Source organism: Periplaneta americana, chromosome 15 (genome assembly GCF_040183065.1).
Source record: "Periplaneta americana isolate PAMFEO1 chromosome 15, P.americana_PAMFEO1_priV1, whole genome shotgun sequence".
Classification (NCBI taxonomy): domain Eukaryota; kingdom Metazoa; phylum Arthropoda; class Insecta; order Blattodea; family Blattidae; genus Periplaneta; species Periplaneta americana.
This window is the reverse complement of record NC_091131.1, coordinates 131,524,537-131,551,157: the sequence shown is the minus strand read 5'-3', so window position 1 is coordinate 131,551,157 and position 26,621 is coordinate 131,524,537. Positions and strand designations below refer to the sequence as shown.

The 26,621-nt window shown below is 35.0% G+C and overlaps 1 protein-coding gene across 1 annotated transcript in view; it reads right to left on the bottom strand.

The window, feature by feature from the left end:
- The window catches only part of LOC138715670 (trypsin-1-like), a 39,268-nt gene extending 12,859 nt beyond the window's left edge, over window positions 1-26,409 (bottom strand). Inside the window, exons 1-3 of the mRNA XM_069848741.1 lie at window positions 26,244-26,409; window positions 22,637-22,722; window positions 15,359-15,447 (exon numbers count right to left, since the gene is read on the bottom strand). Coding sequence (XP_069704842.1) covers window positions 15,359-15,447; window positions 22,637-22,722; window positions 26,244-26,292 — 224 coding nt within the window. The 5' untranslated portion in view covers window positions 26,293-26,409. The remainder of the gene's footprint in view (window positions 1-15,358; window positions 15,448-22,636; window positions 22,723-26,243) is intronic.
- Between the last annotated feature and the right edge of the window lie 212 nt (window positions 26,410-26,621).

The window sequence follows — 26,621 nt, the reverse complement described above, 5'->3', positions numbered from 1 at the left end:
GAAGTTAAAGTTCTACAGCGCGGTTCACTCGATATCGATGTAACAATAAGTATCATGACAAATATAACAAGAATTGTTACAAGGACCACAAGGACAAGAACCAGAATAAGGATCACGAAGAAGATAACCATTTAAGGCCACGATTTCACAATATAGCTCGAGTCACAAAATATCATTGCTTCTCTGTACCGAATGGCAAATGCCTGCTATGGGATCTACATTCTGGACTGCTGCTGTAACTGTCTTGTCTCGGTAGCTCATATAGTAGCGTGTCGGTTCCACTGTATGACCGAAACGTCTCGTGTTCGATCCGAGGTAAATTTTTTTTTATTGAGGTGTAAGTAATTTCTTCAGAGTTCCTCGACTGTCTAATTTGTCGTAAAATATGGAATAATTTACGCCCAATTTCTGGGTCTTACAAGTGAGCTGAACCTCATCAAAAAAATAAATAAATCTTACTTGGAAGTTAAAAGTATTCTTCCTCAAACAAAAATCATAAGAAACAAAAAAAAAACCTGTTAACTTAAAATCTTGTCCACATCTCATCAGGTTCTATTATAGCCCTAAGTCAATCCGGCATTGATGTCACGAGATTGTGGAATAAGTTCTGATCCCCGGCGAGATCTTCCCAGGTGTCAACAACTTGATTCCACAATTCGTCTCGATTTTGAGGGCGTCGGTGGGCATAGGTGGCTATTCCTTCCTTTTTCATCGATGGGTTCTATAACGCCAGGTCAATCGTAAGACATCCATCCCCAACACGATGTGCTAAAGTGCCCCGATCTTTCACGTCGGTGCACATAGCGTTCATCATGTCGGAGACCATTCTCACGATACACACGGACAGGACCTTCGTAATCACTCGAGATGGTTGTTTCGTCGGAGAAAATTACATTTCTCCAATCGAAATCCACTCGATTGGTAGCGAAGGCAAGACGGTCGACAGCTTGTGCTTCCCCCAATATTTCCATTTGCGCAGCCCTCCGGCTCCTAATGCCGCGGATCCTCAACCTGCTGATCACAGTCTGTGAAGAACCGGGAAAGTTAGATGCTGCTCTGATTTCGTTAGCAGTCCGAAAGGGGTCCTGTCGAACTGTCTCGAATAAGAGAGCATCCTCTTCCAATGAAGAAATCCGCGGACGCCCAGGAATAGGGCGATTTTCGACCTCCCCTGAATTTTGGTAACGATGAACCCACTTCGCGGCTGTACTTCCAGGAACACCAACCAAACAGCTAGCAGATCTAGCCCCATATCCAGCCTCAACTAGAGCTATAACTCGCTGTCTCATGTCACATCGGTTCGCCATTACGATGAGAAATGGGAGATGATGATAATATTTTAGTGTAGACAATGACTATTTAACGTGATATAGAATTATTGAAATAAGGGACATCTTGCAGAGTAAGAGTTAATAAATCAACTCTAACTTAAATATTTAAATAACATTATATAACAGGAAGTCCAATTGTTTCGAAACTAATCAAATTAAATCTAATTACATTAAGTAAACAAACCCCAAGTTATGACACCACATTGCTACGGCTAAATTGTGAGTTATTAACACAAGCATTCAATAGGTCCGTACTTAAGCGTTGGACGACAAAACTTAACATCGAAAGTTCGAATCTTGCCGAGGAATGTAACTTCTTCCTTTTTATAATGTAACTCAGACTTCTAACTACAATCATTCATATTTATTACATTAATTATTAATATTTATAGCCATCATTGAATTTGTAAAGAAAAGACTGTAGAAATCACATTTGGAATTTGTGATCTGTAGTGACATAAACATAGATTATCTCTCGGAACTTTTCCGTAAAAGTAAATTAAATTCACTCTTTGAAACTGGAAACCTTAGTCTTAGAGTAATTTTCCCACCAGCATACAAGCTTAAGTAACACAGCCATTGATAAATGTTTTGTACACAGAATTTGACCGAATTTCTATTCGACAGAATCTATAATCAATGGCTTGTCTGAACATAATAAACAAATCCTAAGTGTTTCCAATATCACTGAACAATTTCAAAATATTAATTTAAAAACTAAAAAAGAGTCGTAAATGCTGTATCTAGTGATTATTAATTACATTTATGTCTACAAAATGAATCTTGGAAAAACGTATATGAAACTGGTACTAGGCCTACTGATATTAAGAGTAAATGTATTGTATTTTTCACTTAATTTCAGAATCACTTCAGTGGATGTTCTCCAATCAATGTTGTGAAAAATTCAAAAGTAAAAAAATGTAGATAACGCAGGGACTTAAAAATCTCATTTATTAAAAAGAAGAATGAATATGTAATGAGTTGCAATGTAATGATCCTCATGTTCTTAAATACTACAAGAAGTACAGTGTAATTTGTCAAAAATTATGAAAGAGGGAAATAGAATTCATTTGAATACAAAAGTACAAAATTCAGATAATGCAATTAAAGCTATTCGGAATATTATTAAAGTTAAACTTGTAGATATCCTAAGAAAGAAAATATTTTTTTTTCATTAAAATCAGTGATTATAAAGTAGAGGATCCCAAATCTATTACAAATTCTTTCAACGTCTTATAGTATATAGTACAGAAATATTATTGACAACTTAAACATTCAAGATTTTGCAAAATATACTGTAATTGGTTACTTAACAGATGCATTTAATAATTATTAATATATGTAATTAGTCAATAAATGCAACAGTGCTTTTTCATTCAATCACAACATGAATGAAATTGAATGCATATTAAATTAAACACTATTGCAAACACGTAGATAAAATAGTTAAAATAAACTGAAGGGGTGAGAATGAAATAATCCAAAGCCACACTTTTAACAAAAACTGTTTTGTGCGAGTGCATTTCTTGCACATATGGGAAAGCTACTAATAAAGTATTGTAATAATTACTCAGCAAATGACATAGCCTAAGGACTCTAAACCTTTGTAAAAGTTTGTCTGTGTTGCTTAGGAATATTTTTTAATTTCATTTTAATTGTTAGTTATTAATATATATGCATTTACATTGTATATGTGTGTAGATAAATGCATTCATTAGATTAACGTTTATAATATTATAACTTGTAATTTTATATTGTCTGTGATCATTAACACTTAATCTGAGGACTTCGTAAAACTCTATTTCAACGTTACTTAGCTATTTCAACGTTAATTATACAAAAAAAATCGTTCATGTTGAACTAAGAATCGAACTCGCTCTCTTCTACACAACAAGCAGAAGTCTTAGCATCTGAGATATTGAAACGACACGAAAGTTTTCCTTTCTGTGCGGAGTGTCGATCTAGTCATGAAAGTCCATTGTCGATTTAACTACATGATTCATGTATATATATATATATATATATATATATATATCTTTTATTTACGTAATATTATCATTTTTTTGCAGTTTTTGAAGTGAATTTTGAAACGATGCTTGTAACAAACCAAATAGCCTGAATTGAAATAACTCAATATTCGTTATGTTGTGTATCAGTGCCCTGGTCTCCGATCATGCGCAATGTCTTACATCTGAGACTTAGGAATATTCAATCGTCTCATTCTTTTCCAGGAAAACTGTACATGTCTGTTCACTTTCTACATCTTTTGAATTTATTTATTGATTATTTCTGTAGCTTCTGTTGCTTGACTGCCAATTACTTGAAATGTTCTTACTTTCTATAAAGAAATAATAGGAAATTAGTTCTAATACTCCTAATTTATTTGACCGCAAAATCATAATACACGAATATTTATGTAGACTCTGCTATGTATTTCATCTGGTGTCAAACTGTAGGATAGATAATCTTCCTTCATAAAATTTTAACCACTTAAAATATATTTATGAATGAATTTTTCTATGTTATTAAGTCGCATGATACACTCCGTATTGGTAAATAAATAACCATTAGACATGGCACAGCCAGAATTTGGTTTTGCAAGTGAGGTTTTAATTAAAAAAACTGACTGTAATAAATACGTTAACAAAATTTTACTTTTATAAATTAAAGTTTGAATGATACAGATCCATTTGCTGATAAATCCACATGGACACAAATGCAGCATAATATACAGTGGCGGCTCGTGGGTATTGAATTAAGGGGGGCTGCATACAAAAATAAAACAAGCAACTTACTTTATTTAAAGATTAGTTACATGCGCCTTGTCTTATTGGTTGCAAACTTTTGAATCATCATCTTATTAAAGCCGATATGTCGTTTAACATAGTCTTTACAATGGAAAACAAAGCTAATGCGGTCAGTCTCTCTTCTCTCATCGTATTTCTAAGATAGGATTTCACTCTTTTCAAACACGAAAAGTAACGTTCTGGTTCGGAAATTGTCATTGTTATGGTGATAGCTATGCGTAGAAGTTTCACAACTTCTGAAAATGAGGCCTGCAAGTTCTCAGACTGAAGAAACTGCAAGAGATTGACTGCGTCAGATATATTTCTGAATTCCTGTTTCTGATACAACACAGTGAGTTCCGTTTTTAGTTTGTCTTTATCGAGCATTGAGAAAAGCTTCACATATACATTTAGGTCATTTTCAGGAAATGAGCTTTTTTGCACTCAAATTTTTCTTGACACAGAAGAGAAGATGTCAGATGATCTATGAAGTGGAATCGGGTGTTAGCTTGTGTGATAATGAGGTCACACACTTCCTTGGCTGCCGCAACCCTTGTCTGAATCCCTTCGACCTTACGACACTTTTTAGGGTTTTCATTTTCACAGATCTCGCTGCTCAACTGTGCACTGTTCCGTATTGTCTGTATGGCATTAACAAAACTTGATATGCAGAGTCGGCCTTCGTAGCATAGTCCGTTGCAGGTTCGATCCCGGCCCAGGTCGATGGCATTTAAGTGTGTTTAAATGAGACAAGCTCATGTCAGTAGATTTACTGGCATTTAAAAGAATCCTGCGGGCAAAATTCCGCCACATCGGCGACTCTGATATAACCTCTGCAGTTACGAGTGTCGTTAAATAAACCATAATTTAATTTTTTATATGCAGATTTGAACCTTAGAAATATCTAATTGGCGATGTTGTAGTTGGTTGTATAATATATCTACATGATAAATCAATAAATGGGGGAAAAAAAACTGAGCCAGAAATTGAATTCAGGATCATCAAGAGTACGCACCAGGGCGCTTGCCTCATTTACTGTGATGTTGGTAGATGTTTCGGATTCCATTATGGTTTAAAAACAGTCTAGCAATGACTTCTTCTTCTCATGAACGACATTTACTGTTCTTATTTAAAACTCCATCTTGTTGCTCCAGCTGATAGAATTATCTTTCAAACACATTAATTTAACATAGACTGTGTGGAGATCGAGAGAAGAAAGCAGGGATATTGGATACATTAGCAAAAATATATGCGAGCTTTGTAGGCTATTTCGTTTAGCGGCTCTTTCCATTATGAGATTCAACTGATGGGCACAATTTCACATTTCTCCTGAATTGTTAAGGTACTGAACTTAATAGACTGTAAATATAGTATAGAATTAAACATTGTTGCACTTGTTATACTCACAACGTTAAAGAAAATGTATTTAAAACAGCAGGGTTGGTTTTTCTGGTGAAGCTCGTGAAGCGGCGCAACTTCACTTATTTACAAATACTTTAATATTTTATTTAATTTCACTTAATTTTTGTCTTTTACGTTCTGCTTTGTGATATGTTCTGCACTTAGGTATTCTGCATTATGGAACACTAGTCCTATTGTAGAGTAACTTGTCACTACCTGTTGGCGTAGGGAGAGTGGTGAAGGGTGAAGATTGCAGCTATTTCCCTCTTTCCGAGGTAGAGCTTCACAATTTGCGGATTTGTTTACGGGTAACCATGGCAACAAACCCTTACAAGATTTCTATAGAGTCTGTCTTCGAGGGTACGTGAATAGCTGACAAAACATTTCCTTTGTAGCTGCAAGCACCCTTATCGCTTCCTGGCTTCACTCTTTTGAAAGAAAAATAACGGCACGCGAATACAACGAGTGTTCACACTTCTTTGCACCTCTTCATTTCAGTTTGTGAGACGAGTGCATAGAGTGACTGTGTTACGTGTTGTTGCTAAAACGATATATTAGAAGATTAAGTTAACTAAGCAGTTATATATTTTTAGTGATAGTTTCATAATTATTTTTAAAAGTGGTGACTCAAATATTTTTTATTAACAACGGGGAATGTATCCTATAAACGATATAGTGTGTAACGTGTTACAGACACCATTTTCGCGATGAACTGAAAGTGATGGAAGAGCGGGGAAACCACCGGCATGGCTCAGTCGAGGCGCTTGCCTGCCGGTCTGAAGTTGCGCTCAGGCGCGGGCTCGATCCCCGCTTGATCTGATTACCTGGTTACGTTTTTTCGAGGTTTTCCCCAACTTTAAGGTGAAAGTCAGGTAATCTGTGGCAAATCCTCGGCCTCATCTCGCCAAATACTATCTCGCTATCACCAATCTCATCGACGCTAAATAACCTCGCAGTTGATACAGCGTCGTTAAATAACCGACTAGAATGAAAAAATTGTTAGCGGGAAAACCAACACTTGTTACTAGTATATCGGCAAAGAAGTTGAAAAGGAAAGGTGCAATATCTTACACCAAACATTTCAAAAGTGCGTGGTACAGTGAAGATCAGTGGCTGTGCGGTAGTTCTTATTTGGAAAAATTGTTTTGTTGGTCCTGTTAGTTAGTTGGAATAAAAAAATCGGCATGGAACTCGGATGGATTTTGTGAAAATAGATTAAGTTTTTGTCAGTTTTTTGAAAAGGCTAAAGAAAAGGCTGAATTTTCAGGGCAGAAATATGTTAAGCTGTCAGAAGGTGAACTTTTTCAGAAGTATAAACAATTATTTTTTAAATAAGTTACTTGTCGTCATATTTATGCAAGTTAACACTAGATATCAAGATATTGAACAGCTTCAGTTTTGCTCTTTTGCCAATACTTTAAAATTTATTCAGTATTCTAATATTTTTCCTTCTAATGCTCTTGCCGCTCTACAAAAGACTTTCCCAAATTTGTTCAAAGTAAGTCGTTGAAAACAGAACTAGAGCTTCTCTATGCAGATCATGAGTACCAGAACATTTCCCCTGGTACAAGAGCTAAAACTTGTAAGAGAAAACAAAGACGTATTGAAGAAGCCTATAGGCTCTTGCGTTGCAGTGGAGCGAAGGTTTTGTGTTTTTTTTTTTTGTGCACTCAACCGCATAAAGACAAATCTTCGCAATTCAATGGCACAAGGGAGATTAACATCATTGGCTTGCATCTCCATTCACAAGGAGTTGCTACATGATCTGATTGAGAAGTAGCCATTTCATGACGACATCGGTGACAATTCTCCTTCCGTAGAGACAGACGAATCAACTTAATCTACAAAAAATAGGTAAGTCGTACATCATGTCCCTTAATAAAAGAGCTTCACCAACTTTTGAGGTTGCGAGCCGCCACAGTAAAACAGCGCGCTACTGATAAACTGCTGCAAGTTTTGCAGCGCCTGGAAATTCTGGATTCATGGCAAGGAGCTAGCAGGGGAGGGGTAAAACTAACGCGCAAAGCTTCCGAGACGAGACTTGCAGCTCCAGGGGAGGAAGTGGCTTCATCATATAGTCCTTGTCTCTGGTTCGCTCTGGCAGCACCAGGGGAGGAAGTGACTTCACTAACGATTGCGTGCATGTCAATGAAAGCGATTTTTTTTTTTTTCAAAATTCGAGCCGCTAAGTAGAGACTGTATAATAAATGTATTTCACAACATAAAAAGAGACAAGAACCACAAATGTCTGGAGGTTCTGCAGCTCCGAAGCCCCCCTTCGAAAGCCGCCCCTGATAATATATTATTTTCTCGACAACAATGCATTTATGCACATGCGCAATAAGTTATCACGACATGCCTTTACCGTAAAAAAATGAGTTAATCTTTCACACCACGTATCGCTAAATGTGCTGATGTGCTGATGCGTAAATTTTTCTCGCTGCAGTTCATTTTGTCGTATTTTACCTTTAGGACGTAACTTTAATTTCTTTGCACTTCTTACGTTTTTTAATGTAGGCACGTTCAGGAATCAACATGCTTGTTTGGCAACGCTGTACGGTATACTCTCCTGTAGCCTATCTGAGTGCCTTTGTTTTGTTTTAGTAGTAGTGTATAATAGCGTATTTGGTTTCTGTGTAGTGGTTATTGAATTAACGTAGCTTCAATGTAGGCCCAAAAGCATTTAGCGAATTTATTTTACATACATTTTCTTTTAAAGATCTAGTTAAGTGTGTATTTTAACGTGTTAAGATTTTATAAACATGGACTTTGAAATAATCAAGAGTAACAGAGGACAAGACATGGAAATTTACAGTGACTATTACACTTCTTTTACTACGTCATACTACTTTTGACCAATAAAACGGTACGAAAGGACGTCTTTCAACCAATCATGGCTGCTTATAGTACAATTTTATCGTTTCCCTAGCATTTGTTTAATTTTATCGCTTCCATAGCATTTGTTTGTTTTTATCACTACCCCAGCATTTGTTTCTTTGTTTGCCATCATTTCAAACTGCAAATTTTTTACGGTACTATAAAATATGTTTTGCGATCGTAATTTGTTTCCCGAGTAGATAGTCTTCTGAAAATGGCGGCTCCGTTTAAACATTTTGGTGAAGGTAACATTAGTGAAATAGAATTTTAGTTAGTCAATTAATATCTATTTTATTGTATTAGAGTACTTTATTTCTTCTAATCTTTATATACTTTCTCCTGTTTTTATCACCTTCCTACGATTTCTTTCTTTGTTTGCCAACATTTCAAACTGAAAATTCTTTACGGTACTGTAAAACATGCTTTGCGATCGTCATTTATTTACAGCATAGACCAAAGTATATGAAGAATCAGTAGGGACAATTAGCAGCCCATTTCGTGGGAACGAATTATGAATGCTCATATCACGAAACTGGGTCTAATATCTGGAACCTCCACCAGATGGTTCTCCATCTACGACAGGGCTGGCATAATTTAATATTAACTGAAAACATTTATTACTCACCTTTTAACAATTTGAAAGACATGAGGCAAAGGAATGGCAACATAATAATAATAATAATAATAATAATAATAATAATAATAATAATAATAACTTCCGTATATAAACATTATGAAAATGCTCAATAATTGACGCTAATTTTAAAGTCACTGGTAGATGCTATTTTGGTAACATAATATTGAACCATTAGCTACATAGATCATGATATTCGTTTCGATGAAGTTACGACATTGACAATGGATATAATAAAATTTTATTGAGTAGCTAATAACATTATATTAGTGATGAATATTATTTTATACCAATAACGTTATAATTAGGCTTACATGATTATTCCTATTATTGACAGTAATATTTTGTATATTGATATTTATTTTGATTTCCAAATTGGAATTAACATATACATTAAAATTTGTAACTATATCGGTTGAATAGAATGTCTCTAAATAAGTGAAAGAAAACATAACCTCGGCTACATAATAATTACCAGATTATGTTGGTGTATAGCTAGCTCTTGGATCTAGCTATGAAAGAGTGATTGAAAAGATAGAAAAATTGATATATGCAATGACCTTTGCCCGTATAGTAACATGCCGTAGTTTGAACTCCGTGAGTGTATTATTTCCTGGGTTCGAGGCTTGTATAAATATAAGTAATTAGTATGCGTACGAAAGAGTTAAAAAATGTCAACATTTACATACATAATGATTCTTGCCTATAGTAATAACCCATTGTTTCAACTTTGTAAGGGAATTATTTCCTGAGTTCGACTCTTATAGAGTTATAAGACGTAATTAGAATTTGGTGTAGGACTCTTGTGTCTAACTAGGAAGGAGTTAAGAATTTGTATTACTGACTGCAAAAAAATCCTTTACGAGAATGGAAGAAGGTAAGAATTTGTTAATTCAAGTGTGTTACTGCAATATATCTTTTACGAAAATGGAAGGAGGTAAGAATATTGTAATTATTCAAACGTAGCCTATTAGAGCAAAGGAAAAGTGAAAGAAGTTACCGGGATTTAATTGTTGCTAGTTAAGCATTGGCACCAAGTGCAGCACTCCATAATGGTTTAAGGATTACGAGTACGTACGTAGTTATGTGATGAAAGTTGAGGTAAATAATTATTAGGCCGTCTTTGTACACCTAGGTAGTTAGTTCTATATTTAGTAGTCTGCATCAGATACACAGTGAATACACATTTTTAATTGTAACAGGTTACCCCGAATTCTTGTTTATTTATTAAATGTTTCCCTGGTGTATGTATTTTACAAGACATTGTGATCCAAGACGAAATGCAATAGATATGAAGATACAGAATAAAACGGTAAGCACTTCGCTAATAGTATATTTATTTCAATCATGAGCACTGGTATTTTATATATAATTTGAAAAGAAAAAGCTAATTTTCATTAGACTTACCTAATAAATAATTAGGCCTAGGTACATTATAAGAGACAAATATCACTACAGGACAAAGGAGTATACAACAGTTAATACAAAGTTTCATCTGAAAGTTTGACATGTCTGAATGTGGTCTGAAGAGCTGATCGCTAAAATCAGCTGTTAGCTCTGCCAATACTAGCGACATAGTTGGATTCATTGAGCACTAGACCTTACTGAGCTTGATTTTAGTACCAACAACATCAAAGGTGCCGACAAGAGTTGTCCCTCCTGATTCTTTTTATACTGTGCATAGATAGTCAACTTAAAATGACGGCTCCGTTCAAACGTTTTGGTGAAGCTAACATCAATGAAATAGAATTTCAAGAAGGCAATTCATATTTTATTATATTAGAGTATTTATATCTTCTAATCGTGTAACAGTCAATTAAATCCCACTCGAGTTTTGATTTTCTAGATGAAAATACGAAAATGTGAACTCTTTGACTTATTTATTGTAGCAAAATATCAAAAAGGTTATTTTCGCTAATATACATTAGTGAACGTTTGGCCCTTATTATGGGCATCATCACTTTAATAAGTAGATATCTATGTAAAAGTAAGTAAATCCATGTTAAACATAATGCAATAAACAAATTTGAAATTTAAAACAACCATCAATAAAAATAAATGATTAAAAATAATTAAAAGTTACATACAAAATTTGTTAGAAATTATGAATATTTAATAAAAAAGCGTAATAAAAATAAATGATTAAAAATACTTAAAGGTTACATATAAAATTTATTAGAAATTATACATACTTAATAAAAAAAAGTTTTGTATGTAACCATATAAAATTTATTAGAAATTATGCATACCGTATTGAATAAAAAAACGTTTTTTATTAAATATGCATAATTTCTAATAAATTTTGTATGTAACCTTCAATTATTTTTAATCATTTATTTTTACTGATGGTTGTTTTAAATTTCAAATTTGTTTATTGCAATATGTTTTACATGAATATACTTACTTTTACATAGATATCTACTTATTAGTCTGATGATGCCCATAATAAGGGCCAAAACGTTCACTAGTATGTATTAGCAAAAATAACCTTTTTGATATTTTGCTACAATAAATAAGACAAAGACTGAACACTCAAGACTTCACATTTTCGTATTATCGTTATATGACTTATTGGAATACACATAAAATGAATTCAAAATTCTCTAGATAAATTAAGTAATTTATTTAAAATCTTATTATAAGTTAGGCCTACAAATAAGTTTCAGTTACCTACAACTTTTGTATGCCGAATTTTTAAACAGGAAAATATAATCAGAAGGAAGTAACACGTAAGAAAATCTATTCCTTTCGAATTTGTGAAAAAATTATTACATATACAGTATGATGTACACTTTAACCATAAAATGGTGTAATTTATAAATTATATTAGTTTTTTTTTATTTACAACAATACCATAATTCGTTATCTCGTGAAACCAAATTGAGTGCGAGGCGAAGAAGAAAGTGTACTGGGAAGTTTCCCCTCCCTTTCTACCTTCTACTTGTAGCTAGATAGCAAACTAACTCCCTCCATGCCGCGTTTCTGGCTCAAGTGCTAGGTTGCTAGGTTTTCCCTCAATCCCTAGCCAGGTCATGATGGAATTTATGGCGAGCAAAGCAGACGTTGCAAAGGGTTTCTTTCGAGGTACTTCTGTTTTCCTCTAACATCCACCGACACTCTCCACTTCCCTCTTATTTCATCTATCATCTACAGTAGTAAAAATAAGCTGGAGCGAAGACTTCGGGATGGTACGGGTTTTCGATGCTGATGATAATAATAATAATAATAATAATAATAATAATAATAATAATAATAATAATAATAATAATAATTTATTTATTTAATGTGGCAGAGCTAAGGCCAGTAGGCCTTCTCTTCCGCCCAGCCAGACTCTAATTCTAATTAAATACATTTGCTTACATAGTTATTACTTATTACATTAGTATCTAGATCATAAAACAACATGAAAGTAAATAATGAAAATTGGATAACTAATGTTAGTGTGACAATAATAAACATGGGTAAGAAATAGTTATAATAATAATAATAATAATAATAATAATAATAATAATAATAATAATAATAATAATAATAGTAAAAATAATAATAATAATAATAATAATAGTAATAATAATAATAATAATGAGATAATTTAGATATTTATCTGTGATATATATATATATATATATATATATATATATATATATATATAACAATTAAACATTGAGAAACTTGAAACAGCTATTATTGTTAACAAGAATTGTTAGAAAAATATCTCGTTAGTTTATTCTTAATTTGGTTTGATGTCTGACAGTCCCTGACATTACTCGGTAGGGAATTCCAAAGCTATACACAGGGCTTGGGACTACGGGCCCCTGGGACTTACGAGGCTAGTCGTCCACGAAACGAGACCTTTCAGGAACGGAGGATGATTGCCCACATGTCAGCGTCAGATTCACGAATACAACCCAGGTCACCTGTCCGACTTAGGCAATCATCGCATATACAGAGTGTTAAAAAAAGTATCCAATAAGAAAAAAATGTCTAGGCCTAATAAACATGGGTCCTATAGCACATAATTTCTGAGATCTGAACACTTGTTCATAGGAGGTGCTCAATGTGACGTGCATTTATGGCAATGCATTTTTCTGGTCTACAATACAGCAGGCTACCAGATAATCATACCGTAGTTGGCATGAAATAATGATACTTCGTAAGGAATACAGAAAACAAAAGTTTGGTTGCGGATATGAGCGGGGTTCAGCAGAAATGGTGTTGTGAAATTTCGTAATCAGTATGTGTGGGCTGATGAAAATTCCCATGCAGTTGAAGAAACAAGGCATCAGTACCGAGTCTTAATCAGCGTATGGGCAGGCGTTCTTGGCGATAGATTAAGGGGCATACGTGTTAGCACAGAAATTAACTGGGACTCGTTATCAGGACTTTCTTATTAACGTATTGGCTACCTTGCTGGAGTATGACGTGCCATGTCAGCAAATATTACAGATGTGGTTCATGCATGATGACACACCAGGACATTTTTTTCCGCAGTGAGCGTGAACACTTGATGCTGACACTTCTGGACAGCTGGATTGACTGGGGAGGCCCCACACCTTGGCCTGCTCGTTCCCCAAACCTAAAACCCCTAGACTTTTGGTTATGAAGAACAACCAGGTCAATTTCAAACAGTGCGTGATTCCTTATGCCGAAGGGCAGAGGAATGCATTGCCATGAATGGACGTCACATAGAGCAACTCCTATGAACAAGTGTTCAGATCTCAGAAAGTATGTGTTGTAGGACCCATGTTTATTAGACATTATTTTCTTCTTTTTATGCATACTAGCACCTCCTAAAATATTGGATACTTTTTTAATACTCTGTATAGGGTGCACAATGAGCCAAAGCGTTTCTAATTGTACAGATCCGTCCCGGGTGCAGCCCTCGTAAAGCCAGCCAGCCAACCCCCACCATAAGGTTCTTACTATGAGCTTCAGCGCACGCACGCATTTCAGCCAAGATTGAGGTCCTTCCTTGGAATGTCGCTTATTTATAATATCATTGATTTATAATATGTTTTCACATTATTGGGGCCATTGAAACTACGATCGTACCTTTTTGATCTCTTTTCTTCTGGAATTCAGTTTTTTATGCTTTTATTACTATTATTGCTATTGTTATTATTATTTATTACTTCTGAATTCAATTCATATCAATTCGTGTGTATTTAGTTAGCATACTTGAGTTGCCTTGAATCAAACTGCAGTTTTTCTAAATTATGATGTATGGGATTAAGGTGTGTTTCAGTGCAAAATTTTGCAGGAAATGTGATAAACTGCTCGTTTGGAGTCAAACTGGAATTTATCTGCCTTGACATTTGTAGTAAAATCACCGTTTTGAGTTAACTGCACTAGTTTTTCGTATTTTCTGACAAATTAGCCTATTGCATTACCCCCCTTTCTAATTATGCTTGACGCGAGTTCTTGCAATCACCACACAAACTTGAGATTCTGCGAGTAAACAAGTATATTTTATTTATTTTCATTTATTTATTTGATTATTTATACATACATATTTTTGTTAGTGTTATTTTCGCTGTTTTATAATTCACACTACTGAGGAACATGTCGGAAATTAAGAGCACCAAGCGTTCCCTTCAAAACGAACTTATGGAGAAGTTAGGAAAGGAATATTTTGTTAGAGGAAAAAAGCACTGAATTTTGGAAATCATTAAAAAAGTTCAAGGACAGGTAGAACTCGATTCTTTCAGATGCAGTGTAATAGCAAAAGGTACATGGAAAATGTTTAGTTACACAGTCAAAATTGGCTTTCAATAATTATCAAAATCAGACATAAAATATGAACAAAAATTTCATGGAGATTTGTGTATCTTGTTGGTATATGCCAACATCTCTTTCAGTAATATTTCAAAGCGTTTCTTGAAAAAAGTTGTTTCGAGTGTAAGTAGGAGATACTGTTCTTTTGATACGTTGCGAATGTACCTTGTAATTCAATGCATTAAATTGCGAAGAAATGTATTTTATGTAAGAATTGTATATTTTTTTCTTTTCTGCTCACACACAAATCATTATTTTATATTGTTAAAACTTGTACAGTATAATGTAAATTGAAACACGTAATGTTAGGCAATTATTTTTTGTACTAGAATGCACTGTATATATTACATTTGTAATCGTGAATATTTATTTTTTGTCCTACTGTGACTGAATGTTTACATGTTGAGGCAAGGAGTAACTGCACTCTCAATCTCCCATTCCCCTCCATCTACACAACACATTGGTCAGTCCGTTCGTAACTTAATGCGTTTCGGTACTGTGCGCCGCAGTCTCCTTAGAAGTTGTATAAATGTACACCAAGTTCATTTACTTACCCTTCGACGCAGTGAGCTGCTGTCAAAGCCCACTGATCGTTGAGGACAGACGCACCACAATAATGCTCGTCGAAGACTTGCAAAGACAGCTGAAAATAAATACACAATCTACATAATTGGCATTAAAGAGAATGAGATTTAATTTTGCTCCAGAACTTTTCGTTTGATGTGGGAGTTGTTATATCTCTTGCGACTAAAAGCTTTCCACGATGAAGACCGACGTCCCCGATGGTCTAAGGTCTAGCAGATGAATCCACGATTCGCAGGTAAAATTTGGACGAGGGCAACAGGCTTAGCAGGTTTTTCTCCGGGAGACAAGTAAGCTGAGAGGCCCATGTTGTTGATTTACTGAATATAGAAGAAACCTATCTTCTAGAAAGATATCCAAGAAAAATTTGTAGGTAATTTCTCGCAGACATTATACACACTTCAAAAAATTTGGAATATATAAAATAAAGCATGGAATTTATGAGTAACCTACCAACTTGAGTTTATCATAGTGCTATATAACATGAAAATGTACCTAATGTTTCAAACCAATTATTTTTTCAATATCACAAACTAATAAACAACAAAGAATAACAATATTAAATTGTTGATGTGTCTCATTGATGAAGGCTTTTCTTTTCAATTGTACGTTAGTACCGCGTATGACGTCCATTAGCACTGCACAGGTTCCTAACACGTTGTGCCATGCTTGTGAACAGTGCTTTGATATCATCATCGGACAGAAGATTCTATTCCATGTGGGTAAGTCTTAAGAAGTCCCTAACTATTTGTTGTGAAGGATTAAAAACCTCCGTTTTCAAAATGTCGCATTCATGCACAATGCAATCCATGTCTGGTGACCTAACTGACCGATTCATATTGCTGATATCATCGTCTCTCACGAAGTCTTTTTTTAGTAGGCCATTTTGCGACGCTTTATCAACATCTTAGGTTATTTAGCTTCTGAATGCGATGAAGGTGATAATGCCGGTGAAATGAGTCCGGGGTCCAGTACCGATAGTTACCCAGCATTTGCTCATATTGGATTGAGGAAAAACCCCAGAAACAACCTCAAGCAGGTAATTTGTCCCGACCGGGAATCATTGAACCCTGCCACCTGATTTCGCGGCCAGATGCACTAACCGTTACTCCACAGGTGTGGATACGAAGTCCTTTACAGATTCTCCACGATAAGGCCGAGCATTGTCGTCGACATAAACAAATCCAGCGCCATATTGTTATGCAAATGGTTGTTAAATGACAGGATATTCTTAGAAATGTACCTTTGGCTATTCAGTCTCCCTTCAATGGGCATTATGATATGATATGATATGATATGATATGATATGATATGATATGATATGATATGATATGATATGATATGATATGATATATGATATGATATGATATGATATGATATGATATGATATGATATGATATGATATGATATGATATGATTGATATGATATGATATGATATGATATGATATGATATGATATGATATGATATGATACATTTATTCATCTATCATATATCATTACTTTTAACTTTGTCTTCCCATTTCATCTTCACTATCATTAAACATTTTCCCAATTTATTTAACGCACTTATACTAGTTATACTACATAATATTTTCTTATATGCTACATATCTATTAATATTTATCCACTTTTTCCTTGTATTGTCTCTTTCTTAACATTCTAGTAATATATGAAACGCGTCTTCTCCCATGCCGCAAAGGGGGCAGATATCCTTCTCTATGATACCCCTCCTGTTTTTAAATTTCCATATTCCTAGTCACCACCAACCTAAGGCCATCCTCACTTTCCTATTATTTATTCTGGCATATTGTTGTTCCCATGACGTTTTAATGTTCTTATAGTTACTTAATGTTCTTAATTCGTTGAGATTTTGGTATAATTCTTGTCTCGTAGTTTCATTACACCTCTGTTTTACGATTTTACAAATTACATTTTAATTCAATACCCAAATATCTTCCCATAACCATCTTAGACCTAATGTACTCACCTTGTTCTTTAAATCTTCTAGCCAATTGGATTTCAAATTCGTGTTCCGAAGAAACTTCAAACACTTCTTTTCAAAGGCACTATTCTCTTTCTCCATAATATGACCTAAGAATTTCATTTTCCTTACTAGTATCGTTCCCATAATACTATCTACCCCTCAATGGGCATTAAAATTGTACAAAGTACATTTATCATTCCAGATCAAAATATTACAACAACAAATCAAAATGTATGGACTTCTTGAATAATGTGGTATTTCTCACCTCGTCCTTTACGTCTCCACACTGTTTGCTGTCGTGTATATGGTCTAAGTAATATCCTGATTTCGCCTGCAATCATCACATTATGCCATTCCCCCATTTCTCAATTCAAATGTTAAACTGACCATCCTTTCCTCGCCACTCGATGTTGATGACTGAGTGGAACACATCATATCGGCCTATATGACCATAGTTGGCCACTATGAAGACTATTTCTTGCATTTCGCATGGGTACACTGACATCAAATGCCTTCAACAGGTTATTTCTCTGATCTCGAGCAGTAAAAGTCATCATATATGGTCCTGACGTGGCGTTGTCACTTTAGGGCGGCTTGTCCTCTATCTATCCACATCATTGGCATCACTGTACCTTTTCGAAGTGTTTCAGAGTATTCTGAAGCTCTAACTACTGTAACTATGTACACATCTCTATCTTCACGTCAATTGTCGTTCATTCTTGATTCTACCTCAGGCCATAGTCATTGCCTTCTTATGTATTGTAAACAAACGCTATTGCTTTCTTACATAATATAGTTTCCACTCCATTGATCACATAAGCACGATATATTATCTTCTACCACACGAACTGCCTAATCTCACAATATTTCAAACTTTTTGTGAGGTGTGTATTTCGATGCCTAATAACATCCGTAGTTAAAATTGTTTTTAAATAAAATGCACTATTTTTGTTGTTATATATACTCGCTTTAAGACCTCTGGTCATAACGCGAGTAAATCTTTTTTTGAGACTGGTTCTATTGTTGTGATCTAATTGGCGTCTGTAGATATATTACTGATTTGTTATGAACATGATTTTGGTGATGAATGAAGCCGGTGATATTCAGGGATGTTGTGGCCCGAATTTCTTGGAAAATGCTTACGGTTGAAGGCAAACGAAAAACCCTGAAAAACCTCAAGTTGGAAATTCAGTCCGATCGGGAATCGAACACAGGCCCTCTGCGTAAGAGAACAGCATGCTGCCCCCTACACCACAGAGGTAGTCCAAAATGCACTATAACTAGTAATTAACCACAGTCTAGTATATACAGTCACGAAGCTCAATACGTAGTAAATATGCATCCATATATAGTTGCTAACCACTAGGATCGCTACTATCGCCTCATTACAGACAATGCGAAATAATACCTGCACAGTCTGTTGTTCCTAGTACCCTCACAACTCAAGCTTCGTGACTGTAATATACTAGACTGTGGTATTACTGTTATTAACATTGCTACTTCGTCCGGCTTGTTAGCTCTGTGGTAACCAGACTGCCTCCAAGCGGGGCAAGAAATTTTCATGTAAAATTTCTACCTCGAGACTAGGAGAGATGGCGGTGCATAACTTGTAGTCACTAAGTTGTGCAGTGTGCACCAATATGCTTGGGTTAAACCCCAAATCTCTCTCTCAGTGCATATGAACAGAAAGCATATGTCACTGTTGATATTCGGACAGAGACGTTAAGTCTGGCGATCCCCTTGGTGTTATTCGACAGGAGTAGGCTACGTGCCTCACCATCATCCTCACCATTCCCTACACTACACTTACACGAACACTTACACATATACTCAGCCTAGTACACGACATAACGCTTCACAGATACACATCATGAATAACGTGGCCCACGGAACTGAAGTGCAACTTGAAAATGGTAGAGAAAATGGATCACAGTTCTGCCATCTATCCGCAGTATGCGGAACCCGAATCACGGAAGTGAAGTGGGTAGGCATTAGCCCAGGGCCGGGCATGAGAGCGGCTCCATTTAGTCGGCCAGAACTGTTCTCGCTCCGCAAGGCAAGCCGGAGCAGAACGCTCACGCAGCTACCTTCCCTGAATTAATATAACAAGAACCACAGTTGTTCTATTCATTCAGTCTCTCTGTACATAATAGTTTATAAGGATATTACATCAATCAATTGTACAGTACAGACTTTATAACATTATTATTAATTTAATGAAATAAACTTCGCTCTATGCACACACACAAAACATTAGGCTTATTTACATAACCCATACGCACAGTGCTTTAACAATTACATAATGGTAGGCTATTAATAATATAAACATAAAGGATTACAATCAGACATAATGGTAGGGTGTTAATAATATAAACATATGTAATAAAAGATTACAACAAAATAATATAATATAATATAATATGTAACTATATAATGATATATGATATGATATATGATATGATATGATATGATATATGATATGATATGATTAAAGCACGGTCTTCGTTGCCCGCGCTCATAAGTTACCTGCGCTTGGATAGTGTGGTGTATGCCTAGCTTGATGTGTGATGGGAGGGGAAGATACGGACGTTCCCTCAGTTGTACAGGTTCAGTGTGGTGAAGGACAAAGTTGCACCTTCTTTACATGACAGCGTTGTTGTAAATAAATGCATTGCAACACATCCCTAGAACTTTAATAACATTATATTAATAATAGAATTCAATACTGTACAACAGTTTTCATTTATGATTCACCTATTGATGCGTCCACAGTTCCATTACAATAAAGAACAATACATTTCCGTAAAGTGTCGAAAGAAAAACCTCTTCGCCTATCACTTAGAAACATTTTGAACTGAGAAAATGTGTGTTCCACATCGCAAGACGTGAGTGGTGCGAAACGAAAATATGAGCAGTCACACGTATCATCTGAGGGCTCGCCATTAACCGACAAAATATCTCTTATTTCACACATTGCTGAAAATCCACAGTTCTTTTTCAACACTGTCCCAAATTTCGTCTTAACCGGTTCCTAACTTGGATGTGTTTTTTGCTTCACACAGACTTTGGTACTAATGCTCTACGAGTTGGAGGCCACTGGACATTTCGAGGGTTGACGATTCTAGTTGTTTTATTGTTGTGGGAACATCTTTGTAAACATTTTTATGTACAACAGATCTTCATAGAGTGCTTCCGAAAACAACGACTTTGCAACCTTTATTGACGTACTCGCTTCATCATCAAATGTTTGTATTACACCACGGACTTCCTTGTAGTGTTCACAATAGTGCAATGCCTCCTTCAACCAAGTTCCCCACCGAGTTAAAATGGGCTGTGGTGGCAAAGAAATTCCTGGTATGAAACCTTTGAATTTCTGTTTTCGAGACGGGGACTTCAAAAAGATTTTCTTTCCGTTGGAGATTAAGCTGTCAATATCAGGGAATAACGACCTAATTTCTTCAGCTACCCTATGCAGACCATGGGCCAAGCAAGTTAAATGTAGCAGGTTTGGATATCTAGTCCGGATTTGGCGTGCTGCTTTTAACATGTATGCTGCAGCATCGGTCACAAAAAGGACATTTTCTCTTTGTATTCCAGCAGGCCACAACAGATTCGTAGCAGTCTCAAAGAGAGTATCAATTGTGGAACTGTTTACTGCAGTAAGCACCTCGGTTGTTAACAAGTATTTTTGTGAAGGTTTGTCCGGAGACAATATTCCAACAATAACATTGCCAATAGACCTTCCTTCCACATCTGCCGTTTCGTCTATAGAAACCCATATTTTATTATTTGCGACAGATTTCCTAATGCCGTTGATGACATGATCATAGCACGGGGATAAATATCCTTTGCGTAGAGTTAACTCGCATGGAACGTTTCGCCCAGTATATTTCTACAGAAATGATTTGAAAGTAGCATTTTGTAACTTGTGTAACGGAATATTGCAACTTACCATCATATTGCAGAGGTCGTTACAAAACTCTCTCTGAGTAGGCTTATATAAATTTGAACTCGATGGTGTATCATGTCTGCCAAACAGCGTTATACTTTTTTATGTTGTTTAGACTTACAGTGCTTCTGAATGAAAATTTTTCTGTGGCCTTTAAACTGTATATGGCGTACTTTGCAAAATATATTTACTCCTTATATAGTGAAATACTCACGGCCAAATTCCTCCACATATTGTAACAACTTCTGTTTCTTTACGTCTGACATTACTGGCACTCTTGTTTACAACTCTGCACGGTCTACAGGTGCCCGACCGACTGCTGTACGTACTGAGAATGCGTCGAGACGCCGTACCCATCACGAGTGATGTGACGTGACGTCAGACTCTCGGTATAGCCCCTGTGCAGACAACTTGTATCGCGGCAGCAGGCAATGAAAAGGCAACGAGGTCCGCGCTTTAGATATGATATGATATGATATGATATGATATGATATGATATGATATGATATGATATGATATGATATGATATGATATGATATGATATGATATGATATGATATGATATGATATATCATAAACTGTAATATACTATACTATGATGTAACTTAATACTTGTATAATTTAAAATTATATATTACTAAATGTATAATAACTTATAATGCACTATAAATATCAAATAGATACTCTTCTTAATCAGTTGGAGTGTTTTATGACAAATTAAACATTTTGCTAATCTACTGCTCTCTACCAAAAATAACTTCTTCTCCCATGATACATTAAAAGCAATGGTAGTATCGGGCCGCTTTAGTGTATGAGCGGAAGCTCCGTCTTCAAAGTTCGCCATTATACTGCAGAGTCACCACTGCACCGACATTGAATGACGTACAGTATGCATACGTCACAGAGCTCGGAAGAACAGCTCTTTAAAGCACACTGCGCTCATTTCTCAGAAACACGTAATGTGCCCAGCCCTACACATACAAACACTACTGCTATTGCTGTTAATACTATGAAAACTAGGATTGTAATGCCTTCGAGGACGAATAAAATTTTAGATGAACAAGTACAGAATTCAGTCAGGTTTTCTCGAAATATTTGCGTTCCCTCTTCCATGGTTTCACCATTTATTCACATCAAATAATTTATTAGTTCACCAGTGAAGAAAACGTGGAGAAACATGCAATTAAATCCAAGTCTGAATATGCCGCCAACATGTCTCGGGTAGCGCATCTGTCAGGATGGATTTGACCATTAACCACAACATAATTTGTGTTAATTGTTATATTAAATATTGCGTTTTGAAATTTATATTCTCACCTGACTTGGAAATTCTCCTTGTTTAGCGGGTGTGCCATTGATAATACGAGGCTCTCTCGAAATTGGGAATCGTTTCACAGCACCTCCTGCAGAGAGAAATGCATAGGCCTGTTTGTAACGTGGAAGAATAAATATGAAGTTCGTTTATCAATAATTATTTTAAGATAATACATATTTTAGAATGAGTGAAGTGTTATCGCTTTTTTCTTGTACACTTCCATTATCTCTAAATTATCTAACAAGGTTATGCAAAGTATGAAGATTAAGAACTTTAGCACCTGGAGAATTCAATGCTAATTTTCTTCGAACAGAGTTCATGATGTGTACATAAGCAACACAAATATTTGCTATTTTCTAGTAAATCGAAAAACATTCCGACCACAACGATCGTCAATAAGTTGGGAGGCCGGAGGGAAAAAGACCTTTGGGGAGGCCGAGATGTAGATGGGAGGATAATATTAAAATGGATTTGAGGGAGATGAGATATGACGATAGAGATTGGATTAATCTTGCACAGGATAGGGACCGATGGCGGGCTTATGTGAGGGCGGCAATGAACCTGCGAGTTCCTTAAAAGCCATTTGTAAGTAAGTATTACACGATTACAAAAAATGAAGTACTCTAATACAATAAAATATTAATTGACTCACTGAAATTCTATTTCACTAATGTTACCTTCACCAAAACCTTTGAACAGACGCGTAATTTTCAATTTACTATCTGTGCTGTAAACAAATGACGATCGCAAATAATGTTTTATAGTATCGTAAAGAATTTTCAGTTTGAAATTTTGGCAAACACAGAAACAAATGGTAGGAAGGTGATAAAAACAGAAGAATGTATATGAAGATGAGAAGAAATAAAGTACTCTAATACAGTAAAATAGATACTGACTTACTAAAATTCTATTTCATTAACGTTTGAATGGAACAACCATTTTCAGTCGAGTATCTATGCGGGAAACAAATGACGATCGCAAACCATATTTTATAGTAGCGTAAAGAATTTGTAGTTTGAAATGTTGGCAAAGCAACAAATGGTGGGGCAATGATAAAAACAAATGCTAGGGAAGTGATTAAAAAAAACAAATGCTTGGGAAGTGATACAATTGTAGCGATAAGCAGCTATGATTGGTGAAAACACTTCCTTTCGTACCGTTTTGTTGGTCAAAAGTAGTATGACGTTTAAAAAATAGTCCTTAGAAAAATCAGCAGATACTAAAGAAAAAGAGCTTTTTACATTGCTTGCACTACTCAGTAACCATAAATAAATTAGTAAAACATTAAGTTTTATTTTTAGACAGGTAGGCCTATGAATGCTGTGCACAGTTGAGGCAATTTACAGAATGAAGCCTCTTTCGTTTCGCGGTACGCGATATACCTAGGCACAGACACGGAACAGGAATGACGAATAAAAAATAAGAAAGCATAAACAAACTTGTCGGACTCAGGAGAAAAAGGAGACTAATAAGAGGCGCGACAGTGTTTTTGTTGACACGTATCCCATTCTTCCACTACAAAAACAACACGGACCTTTCAACTAAATCGAGCCTCTCACGCTATTTGGCAAAACGGACCATGAGTCACGATAGAACAGGCCTCAATCTTGATATTACACTGAAAATTCTAATTTTTCTCAAGTTGGCGCTTGTCCCGATGTTCGGCTGCACACTTCAACTATAAACGTAACAATGCTATGATTACATAACCTGATTTTTCTTCCTTTAATAGTGTTATTTATTTCATGTTCAACATTATTTATTGTGAATTGTATAATACATCTTTTTTCGCATTATCTCAAATGTACATTTATTATTATTATTATTATTATTATTATTATTATTATTATTATTATTATTATTATTATTATTATTATTATTATTAAGGGGACTCTCCACTAAAAATGACAACGTTTTTCCTAATCATCTTTTCTCAACCAAAATTTGAGAGCAAAATCACTGTGTAAAGGACTAACAAAATCCAAATTTTGAACTTCCAAATGTTTTTTAGCTTTTTATTTTTCACTTTTTTATGTTTATGTTTAGAAATATTTTCTAACCTATCTTTTTAGTAGTACTCGTAGATCTCAATTTTTGTGCTCCCTTTTCTGGTTACATTCACAAGACGTAGAGAAACATTTCTATGTATTCATTTTATGAAATGTCTCATTTCTTCGTTAAAAAAATTATGAATTTTTAGTCGGCCTAGGTAGTATAGTCGATATAGCGCTGGCCTTCTGTGCTCGAGATAGCAGGTTCGATCCCGACCCAGGTCGATGGCATTTAAGTGTGCTTAAATGCGACAGGCTCATGTCAGTAGATTTACTGGCATGTAAAAGAACTCCTGTGGCACAAAATTCCGGCAAACCGGTGAAGCTGATATAACCTTGGCAGTTGTGAACGTCGTTAAATAAATTTAATTTTTATGAATTTTTCAAAACATTATTTTTTCTATAATTCATTAAAAAAATTAATATAATAAACTAGCAACATTTCTTAAAACGCAAACGCATAGAAATGTGCAACTACCTCATAAATACTTTCAGTAAAAATTTCATCTAGATTGATTAATATTTGAGGTAAAAATTTGGTTTTGAATCAAGAAAAATGAACTTACGGAAAAATGGATTTGAAAGTGAAATGAATAATTATGTAATACATACTTACTAAATTCTACATTTATTTAGTAACTTCAAGGAGCCAACTTTAGAACAAAAGTTACTAGATTTTTAATCAGAAATTTGTAAAAAAGAATTCTTAAGTGAAAAAACAATTTCGACAGCTCTCCATCCTTAACTTAAAAAAAATTAAACTTATTTGTAATCAGATTTGATCTAAATCCATTTGGGGTGAAAAAATATACATTCTAAAGAAATGAAATAATCAATAAAATTATTTTGGAAAATTTTCATGATTTTCAGTAGAATCTCCCCTCATGAAACGTAACGCGATTTCCCATTTATACTTTTCTATCAGTATTATTTATTTGTTTCTCTCTTTCCTTCATTGCTCATTTCTGGCACGAGGCAAGAGAAAATATCAAACTTGTTTGAGATCTTATTGTATGCATGTATTACAGTCTCTGTATTTTTGTGACAGTTAATCAAGTTTAAGATGCATGACAAGGTTGGGGTTCAGTTTGATTTTAGTGTGTGAGAATGTTACACGAGTTGTCAGTTAAACTGCCCAGAAATTTATTTTAACTTCGACTATTTCAGCGTATAGATATGCATTTAAATACATTATTATAAATCAGAGATTAGACTATTGAAAGAGGTGTTAGGTCTAATAGTTTAGTATCGCTGGTGTATTTAAGAAAGATAGAACTATTTATAAAGAGCCCAGTGAATATATTTTAGTGTTACAAAACTGTGCGACTAAGAGATAAGGCTAATACAATATTAGTATCGTCTATATCACAGACAGCTAGAATAAGACTTTGAGATACACAAGTGTTCCTCTGCATGCTGCTAGATGAATTCTGTACAGTACTGCCTACGTGCAAAGTGCAGTGTATGATTTTAGTAACGAACAATACAGAAAGAGGTATGATTTTTACTTAGTAGTTTTCTAACAATATGAGTAATTTCTGTTTGCTTGAAGATTTACCTTGTGCTGCTGAAGCGACCAAAACGGCTAGTACTAGAGTCTGGATCATCTTAACGTTGTTAATTTCGTGAACTGATTTCTGTTCCTGTTTCTGAGCTTTCTATATTGTGCTTAATGTCGACATTCATGAAAATGACGACGTAAATTGACCTACTTATACTTAACAGTCAAGTACCAATTATCAAGTAGGCCTATAAGTTGCAGCAGAGATTTATCTACAGTTGTCGTAATTGTATATCAGAGCTTATCATTGTGTGTGATGCAAGTGTGGGAAGAAAATAGAAAAATCTTTAGTGATTTCACGTGATATTTGTTTGTTTATCTTTATATTGAGTCTACATTAAGTGTTTCATTCAGGAACTCGTGGCATGTGAGTTA